This window comes from Nanorana parkeri, unplaced genomic scaffold (genome assembly GCF_000935625.1).
Source record: "Nanorana parkeri isolate BGI_ZX_2015 unplaced genomic scaffold, ASM93562v1 scaffold819, whole genome shotgun sequence".
NCBI classification, from domain to species: domain Eukaryota; kingdom Metazoa; phylum Chordata; class Amphibia; order Anura; family Dicroglossidae; genus Nanorana; species Nanorana parkeri.
The window spans coordinates 316,265-338,871 of NW_017307087.1; the positions used below are offsets into that span (position 1 = coordinate 316,265).

Consider the following 22,607-nt stretch of genomic DNA (forward strand, 5'->3'; position numbering starts at 1 on the left):
GGGTTCGATCATAGTATGGGTGGGTGTCTGGTGTCTGGTTGACATGCGGGGGGCAGCTTGACATTGCATTAGTGGAAGTGGTAATTGGCCAATAGAGCAGAAAAGGTGGGCGGTGGAAAGGTAGGAGGAGAACAACTTGCACTGCAGACATAACAAAACTTTAACTTGGGTGTTATCTCCAGAGATAAAACAAATCTATGCTGGGGAAACAGTATTATGGCACATTATATTGGAGGACAAAGAGAGTGCAATACTTTTTAGCATGTATATATGAAAATGGTTTAATGGACAGGATATGTATCTAAGTGCTTCTCTTAATATTAAACAGATATTGCTTTTCCCACAGAACTCTGATAGGGAAACCACTTTGGATAAAGCAGATGACCTTACAATCAAAACTGTCATCAATGTGACTTGCTGTACTGGCTTATGTTGACTTTGTAATATTGTATGGACTATAACCTCTAACCTTCTCTTTTAGTGGAGTCCTCCAGCCCTGGAATTCTCCCTCAGGACAACTCTTTCGAAAGGTCTTTCTTCATTCGGATGAAATCTACACTGACTAAGAGAGGCGTGCATATAAAATCCTCGGGGTACAAGGTGAGTTACATACTGACTGCAGTGTAAAATACAGACTACAACTCAAAGACTTCCCCGCATTGCCAACAAGCTACATGAAGTCTGGAGAATCTATTCTACTGCACATGTTACATCATAACTGACTGGTCATCTTGGAAGACTTCTGCGTTTGGTAATGAATAGCTATCGCAGTTAGAGACCCTTTTTCAGTTAACAAAATCAGGTAACACAACCAGACTAAAAAAAGAAAACAATTTGGATCTTACTGAGCAGGTTGGCATTGCATGATAGGGACCACATGGATTTTGCTACTTAAAATGTCAGTTAACCAGAAAAAACGTGCTGTTTTAGTTTCAGGTAAAGCCTGAAGTAGCCTGGCCCTACTTCAAATATGCCTTATACTCCAAAAGCAAGATCTTCCTGCCAAAAATCTGACTTTGTCCAGCAGGGAGTTCTGGGTGTTCCTGCCCACCTCTGCATATTTCAGCACTTCTTGTTCCATTCTTCATAATATAAAATATATACAAAATCCAACATGGTGTTTGGAAACCCGACATAATGGTTACAGCAGGTGTGCAGATCCATGAACTCAAGCAAAGATGTCTTACTATTAGAATCTGACTTAAGCTAGCAGTTTAAGAGGGAAGTCAGCAATGACACCCTATACATTTGGACTACACAATTGATTAAAGATAGAGTTTAACCTTTTAATGCAGGGGTAGCCAAACTCCGTCCCTCCAGCTGTGGTGAAACTACAAATACCATGATGCATCTCTCTCCGGGAGTCATGTCGGTGGCTGTGAGAATCTTGCAATGCCTCAGGGGATTTGTAGTTCCACCACAGTTGGAGGGTCAGAGTTTGGCTACCCCTGTTTTAATACAATTTAACTGTTGACATTTATAGTAGTTTTACAGTGATTTAGTGACTGCAAATGAGATGACAAACACCAAGTGGTTGAAACTCACCTATGTAACCCTAGGCTTAGTTTTTCTGACTTCCTGCTGAAGCTGTCTATCTACTGGTCGAATTTCAACCAGAGTGTGGCCTAGTCAGTATCCGTTTGCCGGACAAAGGCAATTTTTAAATCGACTTTTGTCAAAGGAGTTGCTCTGAAAATTCTGGCCCAAGCAGCGACTGCAGCCAGTCAACTGTCACTGTTTGGGCGTTCTGACAGCGGCAGACCCACCAGTGTCAGAATACATAATCCGGGGTTAGGGGCATTCGGGGGATTCCCCCAGCATTTTTTTCTTGTTCAGCCCTTATCAGTGTGTGGTCAGCCTAACTCTCATCCCCCTCCCCTACTTTGTCATGGCAGATTAAAATAGCAGTACCAGTCCTGCATACATTAGAATAAAGTATATGGGAGGGAGGAATAACAGTACATACATGTTGCAGAGCAGTAATTGCTTTAATGTGACACTGATACCTTTCCCAGGCAGGCCATAGTGACAGTGTCTATACAAAAGGGTCACCCAAACCCCTAATACTCAACTTACTAGTGCTTCAGTAGCCAGCACTAAAATCCCCCATAGAGAATGGTGATGTCTCCACCTCTGTTATTTGACAGTGTTTAGGCCTATTTATTGTCTGCTAGACCCAAGCACTGTCATATCGGGGGAGGTCATCAGGGGGGAGTATGGCATCGTCTATTCAAAGGAAAGGTTTCCTGAAAGAAACATGGAGCATTGCTGCATCTCATTCTTCATATGCTGGTTGCCTGGCTATAATTCTAACTCTCTTGTTTCAACAAATGGTGTCACTGACCTGGAACAAAGATGCAGCTAAGGAATTTTGACTTTGCTCTGACTTTCCAATGCAGTGACTCAAGCAGGTCATACACGGTCAAACTTTGACTGTTTGATGCTGGTTTCAAACACCCCGCTCAACAAAAGTCGACTTTTCAATTGACTTTGTCGATCGAATCATCTGCAGTCACGGTTTGGTTTTTCTGACCAGAATACAATAGCCGGCAGGAGCGGATTGAGTGGGAATTGAGTCATTCCTCTTGTTCTGGTGTATGGCTAGCTTCAGTATTTAATCCAGTTAGTGTAAAAGCCAGGCAATTGGCATCTTAAGAAGGAGGCCAGCAACAGCTGTCACCATGTTTCTTTTAGGAAATATGTACTTTTAATATATAACAGCCAATCAGAGACCAACATGCGATGGTTCTGATCTACAAATGCTAATTAGTGATGGGTGGTGACGATGAGCATATTTCATTTAATGATTTGATTATAAACATGCAGATTTGTCTAACTTGCAGAGAATCCTACAATTCATGAATCACAACTGCCCACATTTCTGAATTACACGATTCTCCACACATCAGACAGATCTGTACATGCTAATATTGAGGTAAATAAAACACTTTTCATGATTTGATTATTACTAATGGTCAGCTTCCTCGTATTATTAAATAAAGCACATCTATTACATGAATTATGTTATTATGAGCTATGGTAAATTTGTCATTGAACAGCTGCTTATCTGAATATTAATCTACACATGGAAGCTTGTCATTCGTTTCATTTCTCTGTTTGATTTTCATGTCTGTTTTCATTTTGTTCCATCTTTTTCCATTTTGCTGCCTGTTTCCTTAACCAGTTAGGAACGTCAGAACAAACAAGAGAAGTCAGAGTCTGTCACGTGTAAGAAAAACTCTGAGTATACAAGTCTTTTTACCTCATGGGGGAGTGAAAGGAACTGAGGAAAAATACACTGAGCCTTCGTCCCACACCCCCTTCCTCTGCCCTGCTCCCTCTGTCCTCCCTCTGCTTTGCTTTTCAACTTCAAGGCCTTCATGTTGCTTCCAAATTGTGTCTGGGAGAGAATTCCCCCCCAGGCTGCCTACAATCTAAAGGTGTCTTTGAAGAGCCTCAGTGTATAAAGAATCCGGATGGTTCCTCTCTCCTGAGGCAGGAGAAGATAAAAAAAAAAGAGAAGAGCAATCATACTTCTCTGGCATGGAGACCGCAAGAACACAGAATGGGCCCCATATCCTATCCTACAACTTTACATTTAAACTTATGGGGATTGTCAGTATAGAGATGAGATTATTATTGCCCTTTGCAGTAAGAAAAGAAAGTTGGCTTGTCCTATTACGTGTGCGCTGTGTGTGCCATACTGGTCACAAGCCTAAGTAGACAAATGTGTGAGTGCTTATTTCATTTCGGGGTTTTGTATAGTGCTGACTTATTGCATTAGCTAGCTAGCAGGAGTAGTCTTGAGATATACTGTATATAGTTGATTTGATACACTTTGTTGGTTGGTTTCATTTTATATAGCAATGCTTAGTCACTGTAAACCTATAGCAGCCCATGTACTGTCCATTTTCTTGAGTCAGATAAGTGCAACATGAATTCTGATTGGTTGCTTGTCTTGTGCCTTTGGGAGTCACTCTTATTCTCTTATGAGCAGTAGACAATATATGATATATGTTTGTATCTGATCTATTTGTAGTGGTAGGTTAAGATTAGTGTTGGAGGCTGTTCTGGTGATTTGGGTGTTTAATGATAGTTTTGAGTCCTGTATAGTTCTGCACTTAATTCTGCCTTCCTACCACCCACCCCAACACCCTTCCAGGCCCACTGCATGGCTATCAACCCTGCTGCTTTCTCCCTGGTCCTCTCCCACATTTCACCTGCCCATTTGGCTGTTAGTCAGGAGACTGGGTAATGCCTTCTGCCCCTGACTGACAGGATGCCACAGGTTCTGCCCAGCCCTAGGGCATGGCAGTTGCAGCAGAGGAGGCAAGAAGAGTGGACTTTCTGCTCTCAGTTCAATGTTAACATTTATTGGAAAGCATTGGAAGACAGGGGATTGACTTTGCTTGTTTCCTAGACTTGTTATTTTTTTTCCGAGAACCCCAACCAGTGATCAGGAAGACATGAAAGCTTACTAATGGGGTGTAGGTTACAAATCGCTAGTCACAGCCACTTTGGCATTACACAGTAACTATACAGTCAACACTGTTCTACTACTGTTTGTCACATATAGGAAAGATCTGCAACTCACTACTTGGATCATAATTTCAGTAATTTCAATTAGAAAATGATACATGAGATAAAGCAAACATAAAGGAGCTGGAGCCCTCACTGGCTGATGAAGGGTTAATTGAGTTCTCCCAGTTTTATCGGTTAAGGTCATAGGAAGGGGAGCTGGTTCCTGACGTTGTGTGTACCTCCGCTCTCCCCCCCTGCTTTCAGTGTCATATTAGATTTAGCTGCTGAAATATATAAAAGTACCACAGGAGTCTCTGATGTGTTTCTTGCCATGAGCGATCCAGCAGCAAAACTCCCCACATGTGTCAAAGAGGACTCTGCTCACTCTATTATGCCGTTCTTCGGATGATTCAGGCTGTGGTACCCTGCCTCCTACTGACCAGACCTTTTTATTTCTCGGCTTCCTTCTTCCCTGATTTTTTTTCTTATTGCTTGCCCTTTGCTTTGTTTTTGCTTGCTTTGTTCATTCTCATTCTGACTGTTTCTTGCCTTTCATTTTTGGATATTGTGTATATGTTTCTCCTCCTTGTATCTCCCTATTTACAGCTTCCGCTTCATCCATGTTTCTTTCATGTGTATACAAAGTATATCTTTTGCTTCTTCATTGTGTCCCCCTTCCATCCATCTGCCCTTTTATGTATCCCTTTTCTCTCTCTTTTTGTCTTCTCCCATCCCTCTGTCTCTCTCACTCCCTTTCTGTGAATCATTCCTTCTCTTTCTCAGAAATGGTTATCTGTTACCAGGTTCAGGATGGCAAATCAGTTTAAGAGAAAGCATACGTACTGATGTAAGCTCCCATGAGCAACTGAAACTCACAGAATCTTGCACCAATCATACACTCATTCAGTTCTCTTTAATAAAACAGCAAATGTATTTTAGTCTGTATATACCATGTTTTAGACCTCTTTATTAAACATAGAAACATGGAAGAGTGATGGCAGAAAAATCCCAAGTGATCCCTCAAGTCTACTCATTTTTTATTTGTGAAACGTTATGCCTTAGTATGTATCTGCATTTGTCCCAAGCATATCTACAGTCATATACTGACTAGACCCAGGTCTAAAAATCTAGAAGCCAGGACTATGCAATCTGCATTTGACTATATAGGTAACTGAAAGATACATAGCTAAGAAATACTTAAAAGAAAAACAATTGTTCTGTTAATTCTGAACAGACTTTATTTTAACAATAAAATTAACAATAAAAATACAGACTATTACTTTACCAGAGAACAACTTTCCCTTAACTTCCTGCCACTCAACAGGAAGTGAGTAGATATATTTCCAATGTGAGGGAAGTTCTCTCGTAGACAGTTCTCGCTGGAATAAGAGTCCTCATTGGAAGATTTCCCTATTATTCCAGTTCTGGTAGAAACTCAAAATTTTGGCTTTACCCTCCTTCCCAGTAACATTGGCGATCATGACAGTTAGAGAGAATGAATCTCCCTGATAGGGACAGAGACAGCAGTATAAATCTTAGTGTTTTTAACCTCTTACCATACTATTTCAATCTAAAAAACTTTTACCTTTGGTTATATTTGAGGCATCACCAGTAATATTTGTTTACTGGACCCAGTTGACTTACCTTAAGCAGTGTGCTGTGTTTCAAATTTACCAGCTGTCAAGACTAAGTAGGTCCCTGTTGGAGGCAGTGTCCGGCAGTCTCCTCTGGGGTTGGGGAGACCGCCGGACACTGCCTCCACATCTTTTTAAACTTCCTGCTATCATGGTCGTAGGAGACACTGACCCGTAGGATAAAAGGACTCTATAGAGTCCCCCACTTGTGTTTTGCTTTATTCCAGGAATTACAGCACTGCCTCGTACAACTCTTGCACACACAAAATTGAGTCAGCTCCCTTATTGCTCAGATTAGGAAGTCTTCTTCCTACAGCTTCATGTTCACCTTTTCCCTTCCTACCCCAAGAATGACCAGTTCCTGCTGTCTCCCTTTGTTTTATTCCTTTCACCTTTTATGTTTCCTGTATCTTATCAATATCTTTTTGTAAGTGAAGTTTACAGAACTCGACACAGTCATCTAAATTATGTTTAACTGAAGAGCTATAGATGGGAAATAGGATCGCCTTCCACCTGCTGGTGATACCTCTAGTGATGTACCCCAGAATTGTATTCACTTTCCCCACTGCCAGGCCACGCTTTTTGCTCATTCTGCATGTGGGACCGTATCAAATGCTTTGCTGAAATCAAGATAGGCCATGTTCCTCCCTGGTCAAAAACATTTGTGATTATAGTCAAGAAAATTCAATCAGATTAGTCTGACATGATGTGTCCTTAGTAAAGCCATGCTTCTTTGGGTCCAGCACGTTGTGTGTTTTAAATGATCATTGATCCTTTTTTTAGGAGTAATTCTAATAATTTTACTACTACAAATGGTAAACGCCCTGACTTGTACTTGCAGGCTTTTTCCTTACTACCCTCATTCTGGGTAAGTACAATATTAGCTGTCCGCCAGTCATCAGAAACCTCTCCTTTTAGAAGTGACTGATTATAAAGATCAGTTAATGGTCCAACAACTATACTTCAAAGTTTTTTTAGTACTCTGGGATGAAGACTATCAGGACCCATTGGTTTATTAAGCTTTAAGCAAGTAAGTTAATTTGCTGCCTCTCTTTCTAGAAACCCTGCCAATGATCCTTCACCACTAGAACCAATATGATTCTCCAACTTGTTTGTTGGTGTCATTTACTTTTGAGAACACTGAAAAAAGTTATTGTTTAAATGGTTTGCTACTTCCTAGTCTTCCTCAAAATAAGTGTCGTATCCAGTTTTAATTTTTGTGATCCCATAGTATGTTTTTTTTTCCTTCCAGTGTGGTCTCCCTCCTCCTTTTAAAGTAAGCTCAATTTGTCTGCACTAAAGAAATGTTTTTAAATACTGGGGTCCTTTTTATTACATAGTACATTTTAATACAAAGGTGAATATGCCCATCATCTGATTAGTTGCTTCTGCCGTTGTACTCTAACCTTTTAATTAATTTTTTAGAAATTCACCCATTTCAGCACAATTTGTCCTTTTGAAAAACGTCTCTTCCTTTTGTACATGCTCTGACTGCTTATTCCCATTCAGCACTGTCTTTTTCATTGTCTTCATTTTGTTTTTTATACATTTTCTTATTGTGTTTAGATATGTTCCTACATTGTGAAGTATAACTGTATGTATATGTTTAGAGCAGCGGTTCTCAACCTGTGGGTCGCGACCCAAAAGTGGGTCGCCGCCCCTTCTTGAGTGGGTCGCGGCAGTGTTGGTCACTCCCCAGCCGCCTGATGTCGCTGCAGCAGTCAGCGGGGAGGAGCAGAGAGAGGGATGCGTGTGGAATGACACGTGATCAGTAGGTGAGGAGGTTCCCTTCCCGCCGATACTGCTTCACTAACTACCATGGGCCGTCTGTATCATTCGGCAAGGAGGGGGCCCATCAATGCAGGAATGCTGGCTGTGTTCGGTGTCTCGGCTTCCATTGTCTGCTTCATCCACTCTGCACACTTAACTTTCCCGTGCGCTGTCACCAGGCTCCGCTGTAAATGAGCAGCATGTCCTGCCCTGAGAGCCGCTCCGACCCCTCTAATCCCGGCCACTTATTTCTGCTGCTGGCTGCTGTGCCTATTAAGGAGGCAGAACCGGCACTCTAATCATGGGGCTGCAGCCCTTGGAGTTCAGGCACACAAGGCAGAGCTGGACAGATACAATAAGTGCATCAAGGACCTGGTGAAAGAAGGACCTAATTGCTGCCAGTGAGCGAGACCTGGCACAGGGAGAAGGATGGCACAGTAGGGGGGGGGATAGGACAGGACAGTGAGGGAAGGATGGCACAGTACAGGGGGGAAGTATGGGACAGGACATTGGGACATGGCAGTATGGGGGGGGGATGGTACAGGATGGGGGGTGAGGTTGGCACAGTACAAAGTGGAAGGATGAATAGGAGGGAGGGTGGTACAATTCAGGGGGTAGGATGGTACAGTACACAGGTAAAGGATGGCATAGGACAGGGTGGAGGGCAGCACCATTCTGTTTACTATGCGATTGACATTGTGTAGTTTTGCTTCACCTCTGCTGTACGCCGCACAACCTCTCCCTTTTTTGGGATGCTGTGGTGGAGAGGGGAATTGCATGGTGGGTGCAGGGCAAGTAGGTGGTGTGGCGGGTAGGGGACGTGGCTTGGGGGTAGGGGTGAAAAATGGCCCAGAAAAATGTTTGCTCAGGGTCCAATAAATATTAAAAGGCTGCCCTGCTGACCACTTCAGAGATTTTACTGACTGCCGCTCAGTGTTAAGCTTAATTTTAATGCTAATTCTGGGGACCTTAAAATGGTTAATTAGGACTGACTTGTAACCTGCTCTTCAACATGCAGCGGCTGTGTCATCTCTAAATTTTACCTTTGGGGGTCACCACAACTTGGCAAATGTTCCAAGGGGTCCCGGCCCTAGAAAGGTTGAGAACCACTGGTTTAGAGGGTACAGCTGCCTATACAGGTAGAGATTCTAAAATTAAAACTCAGATTTTGAAATGCATGGGATGACAGAAGCCAGATTAAAACAGTCCACCTTTATCTGCCATCATAGAGAACAGTGCTGAAGGTCTCTCTTTATGTTTCTTTAGAGCTACCATCTTACATTGTTTCATTGTATGTGGAATCTTTATAAGTGGCTTCTAAGTATTCAGCAGTACATGAAGTGCGTAATGAATGCAACACCTGATTGAATGGCCCCAGCTACTGCCCTCTTGGGTGCCAAATTCATCACTAGCTCCTGTATTCTCGGATGTGAATTATACATCGAATATCCATCTGTGATGACTGTTGTAAGACATTGTTTCTAAAATCCTGTGCCAATAGTCATGGAAATAACTTGCTAGATCTCTACTGGACATTAATATATGACATAGTAGATGTAATGGTGATCTATTTAATGAGCTTGCAGCCTCCTTAGTAACATAAATGCCCTCCACAGACTGCATACTATCAGGCTCATGCTCATGGGCATTCTCGGTGCGATATTTTAAGGGGTTTGCTTTATCATCTGCACTTTTTTCCCCAACTCCGACGGTGCTTAGTGTATTTGCTTTGGGGGAAATACTGTTGAAATGTAGGGTACCGCTCAACAGTGTATTTCACTTTCTGGCTTCATCAAATGCTAATATTGTCTGAGTTTATGGACATGACAAACCCTCATGAAATAATTCCCTTATTTTCTAGCTACTGAGGCAGTTGATGTGTCTTTTCATGTTTTCCAGGTGATTCATGTAACTGGACGTCTGCGTCTCCGTGTGTCTTTGTCTCATGGGCGTACTGGGCCAGGACAGGTGATGGGTTTAGTAGTTGTGGCTCATGCTCTCCCTCCCCCAACCATCAATGAAGTCCGCATTGACTGCCACATGTTTGTAACACGTGTCAACATGGACCTCAATATTATATACTGTGAAAATAGGTAGGTGACCTTATCAGAGTACTGGCCTCATTATGAGAACACATTGATTTTTTTCTAAAACACTGATACATTTTTCCCAAGAAGGACCATTGTACAGTACAATATATCTATAAATAGAAAGCTGCAGTGTATTAAGGTCAGCCCACTAGAATGTACCTAATATTTATAAAAGTACACCACATTCACAAATCCTTGTCTGCAAAATGCATCTACCAGTGGTCCAATGGTACAGTGTAAACAACACAATACTCCAGTGGTTATCAAACCTAAGAGTGTTCCTCATTAACGTGACACTAAACTCAGGAGGTAAATCTTAAAAATACATTCAAGTACCTCAACTATCAACAAAAATGTATCTTATTTGTGTATCACTCGGCTGTAGATCCTCAAATCATTTCTGAATTGGTGCTGACACTGTCCTTCCTTCTGGAGGGTGGCTACTTTTGTTTCCCATTGTCCCTGTGTGTGCTGTAATGTAGCCACCGCTCCAAGCTCACTCCTGTGATGGACTACAATCTCAATACAAACTAGTCAAGGAGTGAGCTTGGAGCAGTGACTACTTTACAGCACACACAGGGACCATGGGGAACAAAAGTCTCAGCACCAATTCAGAGATGATTTGATGATCTACACCTGAGTGATGCACAAATAAGATACATTTTGGTTAATAGTTAAGGTACTTGAATGTATTTTTAAGGTTTAACTCCTGAGTTTAGTGTCAGGGCAAAAAAAATGCTATACATGCACATTTCTCCATGTTTTAACACTTTAAAGACCCTGTGAGTACAGAAATACCTGTTGATCTGTCAGAAATGCACTCAGCTCCTACTTTCCTCTTGTGGAATGACACAAAATACCCTTTTGTGGGCTAAAATTGCAAGAATTGTTTTCAAACATGCCCAGTTGTTTGTTGTTAAACGTCCGAATCCCACCCATTCTTCTCATCTCCACATTATAGGGATTGTTCTGTAGCCCATGATAAGGACTGGTAGGACACCTTGAGATAACACAGGAAGTGTGCACAGGACAGCTCTAAATTCCTGGCAACAACCAGCGAATAAAATGCTTTCAGTGGGATATTTAACAGACTGCAAGGGGGCAAAGAAGTTATTTGTTTGGGTTTACATACAGTTCCATCCTGCACCAAGAACTTCCAGCACTCTACAAAGTAAAGCACTTTACAAAGTAAAGACAGAAAGGTTCCCTTTGGCTAACATGTACACGAGTTAGGTAAGAGACTCCTCATTTAGTCAGCTTCCAATATAAAAACATAACATGGAGCTGAACAGCCTACAACAATCTGCATCCCAGTTTTAAGCCAAATAATCAAAATTGTGATGGAAACTGATCTAAACCGGCACAGCACCCATCTAAAGGCATTCTTGATTGATTTCCACCCCAATTTCTATGAGCTGATCGTTCATAACTGGGAAACAGCCGGAACGGCATGTGGCAGATTGCTGTGGACTGCTTAATTCCATGCAGTTATGTGTTGAATCAAAAGCGGATGGAAAACTTCAGCCAACAATTATATTTAAACCTGGTTTGACAAATAACAGCTGGAAAGGTAAAAGCATTATTCTGATTGGCTCCTGTGGAGAGATCCCACCAGTTCTTAATGCGGGCACATTAATATACCCTGCACATGTTATGAAACCACAGAATTCCATCGTTGCTTGCAAAGAGCGAGAGACAGGAGGGGGATGAGACTTAAGGGTTGATTTCCTAAAGAAAAATAGACTGTTCACTTTGCAAGGGAATTTTCCCTTAGCTTAGTGAATGAGGTGAAAATTCAATTTGCTAAGTGATCTACTTATTTGCATTCAGTAAATCAACCCCTACATGTCACTATGTGGAGGAGTCTGCAGCTGAGCTCCACTTGTCAAGAAATAAGGAAAAACCTTTACTGCAGTGCAAGTGACCGGATATACTGAAAAGAGAACTACGGGGTAAGTGTTTTTCCCCATAGTTCTCTTTAGGGTCACGGGAGGACATATACTAACCTCCTCCCGTGACCCAAAGCTCAGTATATAGGGAGCTATTGCCTGTGATATACTGAGACCGCCACAGCCGGGACAGATCCCAACAATACTGTGGAGATACATCCAGCTGCGTGAGTGACAGCTGGCTCGGCCTATCTAGCGGCAGAGCCAGCTGTGCCCGCCCCTTTCCCTGTTTGTTCCTCCAGTCAGCGCTGGAGGAGAGGAGAGGGGAGGGGGGATCCCTGCGGAGAGCGGTAACTGACAGTCACCGCTCACTGCAGAGAGGCGATCGGGAAGTGAGTGGATCGGCTGCATGTTTCTGTTCACTTCCTGATCAATAGAGCCGACCTGTGACAGCTTCTTTGTCACCGGCCAGCTCTAACTATGAGGATGAGTAGAAATCACTCACCTCATAGTTCTCCTACTAGGAAGTGAAGACAAAGTTATGTCAGCACTCAGAATCATACTTCAAGTTCAAGTCAGCAACTCAAACTATGGAAACCAGAGGATCAGGGTGACAGCCAGGGAAATAGTACTTTCATAAGGGATTGGCATTGGCAGCCTCTATTTCTTTCGAGACAGTGTTGATTGAACATACCTGACATGCTGCATGCTCAATGCCCTACACATAAAAGACAAATATATATTGCTTTATATATATTTTACACTTGTGTTCTGTGATGGATGGTACTCCCATTTCCGAGCAATACTCGGTGTAGGTTATCACTATACAGAAAGATAATTAACCACTGGGTGGCACTGTTGTACTGATTTCTATGTAGGGTGTATTTTAGCTTTCATGACAAATAAAATTCATTTCAGTACAGCGCTGCATGACGGAATAAATGTCAGTTAAAGTACCGCAGCGCTGAATACTGAAAAATGGCCTGGATGGGAAGGGGGTTTAACACCGCGGATGTCAACTGGTTAATAAACACAAGACACCAATGCAGTCAAATCAACTTTTGTGTTTATGGAACATTTAATTAAGAAAAGGAAATGTGAACTTACTGAACACTTAAGTATCACTTTGACTATTAGTACCTTTAGACCGTAACCAGCTGGCATAATGTTTTTAAAAAAAAGTAGTTGTTCTAATTGAACTAAAGAAGTTATCAGTTAAAGTATGGCCAGCTGATATTTAAGAGCCATGAGGGCCCATTCACACCAATTGCTGTGCGTTCTAGAGTGCCAGCTACTGGAACGCACAGCAATCACTCACTAAACTTCCCCCTTTGTTCTGGGATAGGAGGGGGCGTAGCGGTGGATTGAAGTCAATGGCACTGCAGCCACGCCCGCAGTGTGATCGGACACGTGGCAAAACATTGCCTGCATTCCGGTCCACTGCAAACGCAAAAAATGCTGCATGCTCTATTTTTTGCAATCGCAGTGGACCGGAACACAAGCAATGTTCCAATCGCACTGCGGGTGGGGGGGAGGCTGCGTTGCCATTGACTTCAATGCAACACCATGCCCCCTGCCGCCCCAGAACGAAGGGGGAAGTTTAGTGAGCGATTGCTATGCGTTCCAGCAGCTGCCACTCTGGAGCGCGCCGCAATTGGTGTGAATGGGCCCTTAGAGGAACCTTTGAGATAATGTTCAGGTCTCAGGAAATCCAAGTTCACGGTACATAGCATGATCAGTAAGTTGTACAAAGTTTTAAATACAGGAAGCAAAAATGTGGAATGCATTGGGGTTGATTTACTAAAGGCAAATGCGCTGTTCACTTTGCAAGGAAATTTGCACTTCGCAAGGGAATTTTCTTTTGGCTTAGTGAATGAGGGGAAAATTTACTCAGCAAAGAATATCCAATCATGTGCATGAAAATAAAAAAAAAACAGTATTTTGTTTTGAATATTATTAGATGATGGAAGTCAGTGGAACTTCGCCTTATTCACCAAGCTAAGGGAAAATTCCCTTGCAAAATGAACAGCTAATTTGCCTTTAGTAAATCGATCCCATTGAGTATTTGAAACCAAAGGTGGATGGCTTTTGAACAGTCCCCTGCTCTAGATGACAAAATTATTTTCCAGTAATAGTTAAATAACATTGAGAGCCAGAAATGAAATGAAGGCGAAACAATTGTAGTGTCCTTGCAGTAGTGGTCAGTGGAAGATTGCCCCTTTACATTGCTGGACAATAAAGCCTCTTACATTGGTGGTCAATGGAAAGTGAACCCTTTGCTGAGTAAGGATCGGATCAGACATGAAAGGATGACTATTTCCACCGTCTCTATGAACTCCACAACAGTCATAATAACCACCTTTTCAAAGAACCCGGGCACTCACTGCTTTTTATCTTCTTTATTGCAGTTTCAAACCATGGCTAAAAACAATCCAACCAACAACCATCTCACATGAATAGCTCATGCTATTTTAAGGCATCAGGGGTTGAGGTGACCACATTGGCGGTCAGTGTAGAAGTAACTAGTTACACTGAATATCAGTGGAAAACTGCCCCGTTTAGACCGGTGGTCAGGATAGGGGGGAGATCAATATGCAAGTCCCTCAGCAACCTTTGGAGAAATTCTAGTAAGTTATTTTAGAGGATAACCTGCAAAGGTATTATATTAATATAGGGTGCCTTATTTCAGCAGAATGATGATGTAATTCCTGTATGCCAGATTGCAACAGTGCTAAACAGTTGCATTTCTGAATTAAGAGAAGAGAAAAAAAGTTTCTAGTTGTATGTAGTAAATAAACAATAGTTACTTTTAGATTCATTCAGAAATTGTAGGAGTCTTTCAGGGTCATTCACTAAACGGTAAAGAGTTTGGAGAAGGCAGAAGAAGTGAACAATCTAGGACAAAATATCTGATTTGGAAACATTTTCCAAGTCAGCTCACTTTCCATCAGTGATTTGCATCCTGATCAGCCAGTAGTCCAGCCCTTTTCTTCATCATGGCACTCCAGAGTGATGACATCACAGTGTGAGCTCAGCTTGGAATGCCATAAAGAAGTTACCAGGCTTCATTACTTACTGGTTGGGCCAGTGGCATGCACTATTCACCAGAAGTATAGATTACCTCGAACTGTAGGTTAATGTTGATGGAAGAAAACCACAGAAGTGTTGTAGGTAGATGGTCATTGTTGGTCTATAGACATATCTGTGTGTATGTTAGTGTATAACACACTGTGCCGTGATTTCCATTGTTCTGTGTAGCTTCATTAGCAGGCTCATTATTCATGCAATATAATGATGATCATTGCTATTATCACAAGGCTTATTATTAGCATTATTAGCGCTATTACAGGTTATTACACGCTTTGTCATTTATATCATTCACCAAGTAATATCCGCTGATTATTATAATTCCGATACAGCCACGCAGAAAGCGTTGTGTCGCCCGCGCTTTGGGTAATTAGTGGCCTCGTTGTTTTCCGCCTTCACGATCCGACAGAAATAATTGCTCGTTAATTACTTCCATTTACATTCACTTTTACAAAGTCTTTATAAAGGACAAATGAGGGGCAGATTTAACCCCTGTGAGGTGGGAAGATGAAAGAAGTTTACGTCTTTGAACTGCTGTGCACGGGTTTTGGCAGGGAATGGGTTACAGCCAACAGAAACTATTTCTGACAGTTTTGTGGGCTTTCAATTGTCCGTTTTCTTACCAAGTAAAAGTGTCATCTGGTAACCAGCTCATTGCCAAAAAACGGGCAAACAGTTGATACTTTGGTTATGCCTACTGACTGTTCTGTGTTGACTGTAAATGTTACAAAAAGGGGAAATATTGGCACAAAGTGAACATTTTTAAGTTTTGCTGCCTTATCACTGGCCTTAGCAACAGCTTGTTCAGTCTCCTTAGAGTGAAATGAGATTCCTCTTTAACACTTTAGTATACAAATATTCCTTCTTTCTAGACTTACCACATCCTCATTAGGTTAGTAAGATGTCACGGTAATACATCCCGTTACCATAAACTTTCCCGTGGCCAGAAAACTATAGAGATGACCTCACCCAAAGCAAAGGTAACTCCATGGCCCAAAATACACATAGCACACATAGAAATCTAGGAGGAACAGTGTGTAAACTTTTTGGGGGAACAAAGTTAGAGTGCTTGTCATGAAAGAGCCACTGCCTTTAATGTTAGAAATCAGTACTTGTTATAAACACATGAAGAGCAATGGTGGTCAGCCCCCTCTAAAGTCTTGTGAAAGGCTGTACAAGATATGATTTCTAATGTTGCTGAGCAGTAAATAGCAGAGAATAGTTTTGTTTTTTTTCATCTTTGGTCTGACTTGTATTTTTAGGACATTTTTAGTACAACAAAGCTTTTATACAATGGTGTTGTAACTGGCAACTGGGCATTATGTGATGCCTTATACAGCACCTACATTGGTAGGCAGGGTCTCGGTAAAGCCTAGAAATATGTTGGAGGCTTTGACTTCATGTTCTATTGCACACTTTACAATATTTGAGACAGAAGCTCATATAAAATCTTGCAAAAACTAAAGCCAGGAATGCCATCAAGAAAGCACTGCCCGGAGTTCTTCTTTAAAGTGGGATTTCAGCCCCAAAGTTTAGTATTGGATTGAGTGGGGAAGAATTAGAACCTTTGTCAGGTTTTTTGTTTTTTCTCCATCACTTTCACGAATACATTTTCACTTGGGCAGGAAGTGAGTGGATATATGTTTCACAGCGACACAACAGCCATAAAAACTTTTAAGTAGAACCAAGGAAGAGTAGAACTTCTGTGAGCTTTCTTTATTGCTGTCTGTGTCATATTTGGCTTTTTCTCCTCAATTACCGCTCCAGTGACAATGTTATTGACAGTGATTGGTAATCTCCCTAATAGGGTCACAATCATCGGTACAAACCTGATAGAGAATGTAAAGCAAAAACATGAAAAATAATAGTGTATAGAGCCTGTGGAAAAAAATGGGGGCAGTTGCAAATGTTTATGTTGCATGATGTTAGTGCAACTGTTTATCAAACCCAAAATGTCTGTAAGAAATACACTTAAAGGAGAACTATGGGTTCAGGGCTTTTCCCCATAGCTCTCCTAAGGATAACGGGAGGACACAAACTAGCGTCCTCCCGTCACCCTAAGCTCAGTATACCGCGAGCCACAGCTCGCGGTATACTGAGACGCCGCAGCCGGGATCCAGCCCAACATTACTGTCGAGATCCACCCAGCTGCGGGATTGACAGCTGGTTCTGCCTATCTAGAGGCAGAGCCAGCTGTACCCGCCACCTCCCCCGTCTGTTCCACCAGTCAGCGCTGGAGGATCAGACAGGGGAGGGGGGGAGTCCCTGCAGGGAGCTGTGAGTGACAATCACGGCTCTCTGCAGGGATAGATTGAGAAGTGAGCGAGCGACGGTATGTATTCGCTCACTTCCCGATCTATTGAGCCGACCTGTGACAGTTTCATGGTCACAGGTCGGCTAGAACTATGAGGCTGAGTGATTTTCACTCGCCTCATAGTTCTCCTTTTAAGCTAATTTTCGTGCAAAAAAAGAAACGCAATATCATATCCTTTTTTTGTAAAATATAAAAGAGGATGTTCTGCCAAGTAAAGAGATACCCAACATGCCAAACTTAAAAATTGCATATGCCCGCGAAACAGAGGAAAACTACAGTACCCCAAATTGTCCATAGGCGATGCTTTAAAAGCCTGTACAGGGCATTCATTTAGAGTTAACCATGAATAATGGCCCTACAATTATTGCTCCCACTCTGGCGTACACGGCAATACCTAACGTGTCTAGTGCAATAGGTGTTTTTGTTTGTAGGCGCACCAACGCGTGTTTACGTTAGTATCTGGGTGTATCGGGGACAGTGAAGCCTGGGAAACAAGGCAGGGGGTGTCAGGCAGTTTTATACATGTAAATAGACTCCCAGCGGCTATTTGTTTACAGGGGGGTGGTTGTGTCGGTGGCAGCAAAAGGGTTAATACACCGCTTCAGTGTTTACAGATCGTTTAGTTCACCTAGATGATTGATCACAAGTAGTTTAGTAGATTTTCTGCATCAGAGCAAAGTGAACATAAACACACTGCTACAGAAGACGGGGTGAACCATTTTGTATGACAACTTTGGCCAATACTTGTGTATAATCTCGTATATCAGTTCCTTGTTTGCTTGTATTGCCTGTAATCCTAACATTACATTTTTTTACATTGTTTCCATGACTGTTTCAGAATCAGTGATTACATGGACCTCAATGCTGTGGATCTGATGGGTAAAAGATGCTATCACTTCATCCATGCTGAAGATGTGGAAGGCATCAGGCACAGCCACCTGGACTGTGAGTATATTGTGCAGTTATCTAGAGTTCTGATCCCTGATACTGAGTCCCATACAAGCCATTGTATCATGGCACAGCTACAAGGATAATCACAAATAAATGTGAGGATTTTAATGAAGCCAATTTTAAGAATGAAAAAAATTAATGTACCCACAAACATAAATATTAGGTTTAAAACATAAATCTAGGGGGTTCACTATATGGTAACCAGCTGTTTGTCATAAGTAGCAGATGTCTTTCAGGACATATTGGATGCTGTTGTATCCCAGGGCATTTTTACATGGCCACAGATCACATTGGTGGTTGGCCAATAACCGCATATTTTTGTGGCTCACAGCTCTCTCACATACAGTTGTATAAACATGTATGGATAGAATGTTTCTTTCCCAATGTAATTTCTCCTTGAATACCCACAGACTGCATATACATTTTACATGACTTACCAACCAGGCAATCTGTTGTACCCCAAATTTTTGTCATGTGCTGTGTGAAGCATTTTTAGAGATCCAGGCCAGTGTATGGCAGTCATTTGTAACAGCCTCTAGTATGCAGAGACGGCCCAGTTTTGTTCTAGAAATTCACAGCGCATTTTCCATGTTTCTCCCAGGATGGATTTCCTTTAACTTATAATGTAATGAAGATCAATAGTTACAATTTTAGGCACATGTCGTAGCTGAAAATATAATGATATGCAATACTTCAAGACAGTATGACACATACAATTGTGAGAAAAATGTTGTAAATTGTAATCATTTCTTAATTTCTGCTTAAAGTCGACCTTTCATTTTTTTACTAAGAAATATTTTTATTAAATTTTGTGCACACAAAAATAAAATTACAACTGTACATAAGGTACAACAAGCATCAGTACTCAAACATAATGGATCAATCCCTAGGTGGCTCACGCACTGAAATCACAGCCAAACAAAACTAAAAACAGTATGAGAGGCCCGCAGGCAGGGTAAGCGCCATCCCATCAGGGCCGTATTTCTCACAAGGCCACTGAGGCCTGGCCTAGGGGCAGCAGGTGTGAGGAATTCCTATCTCCCGACGCCTGGGACATGTTTTATTCTACATTTAGCCCTGCTTTGGGCAAGCAGGGCTAAATGTAGAACGGGGAAGCCGCCGCTCGTTTTGTACAAGTTATCTTGGCGATGTTGCCGAGATCACTTGGACGCAGCCTGCAGGTCTGTCCCTCCCGCCGCCGCGGGGAGGGGATGCATTGAGGAACCTGGCCTTGGGGCAGCAGAGAGAGTAAATCCGTCCCTGCATCCCATAGCAGGAGAATAATTCAGTAAGAGGCCGGAGATACAATTTTCAATCAAAATGAATGCTAAGAATCAGAATCTACAGCCGAGTTAGAGTAATCAATCCTAACATCCCACACATTATGAAATGTATTAGGGCAGCCTCTATGATAATAAGTGTCTTGATATAGAGGCAAATTGCCATTTGCTCATTTCTTCCAGAATGGAATAGTAGGAGGAGTAGATTTCTTCCAATACATGGCTATAGCTTTACAGGCATAAAAGAAAAGTAATCCAAGAAGTGTACGCTCCGCATTACTGGGAGCTATCACCTTCCCCAATCCCAGTAAACCCAATTTTGGTGATGGAGTGAAACTCCAGGAGGTAACTAGCGATACATATGCCACCATTTCTTCCCATTAGGAAGCAATAGACGGGCAACTCCAAGATATATGAATAAAGTCACCTGTGGAACAATTACATCTCCAACAAGCTGCAGATATAGAATTACTAAGCTAATGCAAGTGATGTGGAGTAAAGTATGCGCTGTGTTGTAGCTTAAACTGAGCCATCCTATCCCGCACCGCCACCAGTTGCTTGAATGGTTTGTGGACCTTCACTTTAGAAGTTCACTTCACCATCCCAATCCTCCCCTCTCCACAACACATTGGTCATAACCTGAAACCTGGCTTTCAGGTTATGTCCAATATGTGTGTTATGTTATACTGGTCCCAGGGAGGTGCATCAGCTTAGGGATGTTTAGGCTTTTTGCAAGACTAAAATGCTTTTAAATTACTCTGTTAAATGAGAATTATGAGGTGAGTGATTTTCACTCAGCCTCATAATCTGAGCCGACCTGTGACAATGAAACTGTCACAGGTCGGCTCAGTAGATCGGGAGGTGAGCGAACACAAACCGGCGCTCGCTCACTTCTCGATCCTGTGCCGGCAGAGGGCCGTGACAGGGGAGGGACTGGATTCCCCCCTCCCCTGTCCGATCCTCCAGCACTGACTGGCGGAACGGACGGGGGAGGGGGCGGGTACAGCTGGCTCTGCCTCTAGATAGGCAGAGCCAGCTGTCACTCATGCAGCTGGGTGGATCCAGACAGAATTGTCGGGATCCGTTCCGTCTACGGCGTCTCAGTATACCGCGAGCTGTAGCTTGCGGTATACTTAGCTTTGGGTGACAGGAGGACGCTAGTTTGTGTCCTCCTGTTACCCTTAGGAGAACTATGGGGAAAAGCCCTAACCCCACAGTTCTCCTTTAAAGATTACATTTTGATTCTGTTGTTAGTAGGGATATAGTAGGGGTTACTGCATTGTTTTTTGCCTTATCACACAAGATCCCTTGTTCTCATGCAAAAGAGTATATGTGACTTCTAAGTAGTTAAAAGCTGTGTTTGCCTCGTCCAAGTGTTCGCTGCGTCCCTGTGTTTCTATCTCCACCTCAGGGACACATTCTCCCTGCCATCTGATAAATGGAATATGGATGTTCGAGCCATTTTTATGGCTGTTTCATTCAATGTTAAAGTCCTAACCGAGCCCTAAATTATAAAAGCAGAAGCTGCCAGGAGCAGGCGGGTGTCATTTGGCTCACAGAAAGGTCACCCTGTCTGCCTGAGGAGTGTCTACAGCTGCTAATATCTCCCGTACATATGAAGGACGTGGTGGGACTGCTAGACATCACTTAAAGAGACACAACAGCAAGAAAGTAGTGTAGCCTGTGCTCCTGAAGATTACCAGGTAACACTGCTTTACATGAATCTAACCAGGGAGCAACGTCTGGCACTGGTAAAGTAAGAAAAGATAATTAGATACAGGAGCTTTTATAAGTCTTAATTTTACAGAATCAATCTTCACTTATTGCTCATGTTTTAATATCATCTAAATTCATGAAAGATAAGATCTGATTGGTTGCTACACAGTAATGCTCGCATTGCACTTTGCACATAGGCACCAGTAAGCGTTACCTTATCTGAAATGTTCGATGTTGAATGTTTTAGTCCTGTTCTACAAATGAATTATTTCTATCAGGATATCAGTTTTTAAAAGAAAAAATAATGCATAGTGTAAATACAAATTGTAAAAAATGTAGAGAAGAGCAATATCACCCAAAACTGAAGTTCAAACCACAAGGCTACGGAGCTAAACTTTTACATTATTCTTCTAATGCACTTGTATGCAAAATCAGTGATGTGCATTAACCTGAATTGGCCAATTACATCTCTGCTTTCATCGGTTTAGAATAGTCAGACCCCCCCCCCCCTCCCCATTTTTCATGTAATATATTACAACTGTACCTGAAAATGGTACCTTAGCGCTCAGCACCAACAATTCATAGCTGGCAGACCTTCCATCCATGTAACCTTAAAACTAAGCCCAACCTGTAACAACAACATTAAGACTAACAATAACCTTTCTGTAACCCCAACACTTACCCTCCATGTCACACTAACATTAAGCCTAACACTATCCTTCCTGTAACCCCAACACTAACCCTCCATGTCACACTAACATTAAGCCTAACACTATCCTTCCTGTAATCCTAACATTAAGTTTTACGCTAACCTTTCTGTATATCTAACACTAACCCTTCCTGTCACCCTAACATTAAGCCTTACACTAACTCCACTGTAACCCTAACAATAAAGCGGACCTTCACCCATTAGATTACTCTCTCTTATACAATAATATATAGTTGTGCTTTTTGTTATTTTTTTTAAGTAGTTTCCAAATACAGTAAACTCTCTGTTATCCAGAACTCTCATCTAACCAAAAAAAAATCCCCAGTGTACTCACTGTTTTGCTGATCTGCGGCATGTATTATCCTGGAAATGATCCTGTGTCTATTTGTCTTCATTTGCTTTTGATGACTGCATTTCAATATTAATATGAAATTAATACAAAGTTTATGATACTCTATAATATGGGGTATGGCATTAGTTAGACCTATTTTTAATAGTAACTCTCAAGCTACCAAAAGCTACATTCATCCGGAATCTACCAATCCCTGTGGATGTCGGATAACGAGGAGTTTACTGTACTTTGGACTTGGTTGAGAACTGTGGCATGCCCACTGTCACACTCCTCTCCTGCACATACTACCCACTG

General features: G+C 42.1%; 1 protein-coding gene across 1 annotated transcript in view; it reads left to right on the plus strand.

Moving 5' to 3' along the window:
* NPAS3 (neuronal PAS domain protein 3) overlaps window positions 1-22,607 on the plus strand; it is a 250,929-nt gene that overhangs the window by 210,377 nt on the left and 17,945 nt on the right. The window contains exons 8-10 of the mRNA XM_018565151.1: window positions 482-600; window positions 9,825-10,018; window positions 18,144-18,250. Coding sequence (XP_018420653.1) covers window positions 482-600; window positions 9,825-10,018; window positions 18,144-18,250 — 420 coding nt within the window. The remainder of the gene's footprint in view (window positions 1-481; window positions 601-9,824; window positions 10,019-18,143; window positions 18,251-22,607) is intronic.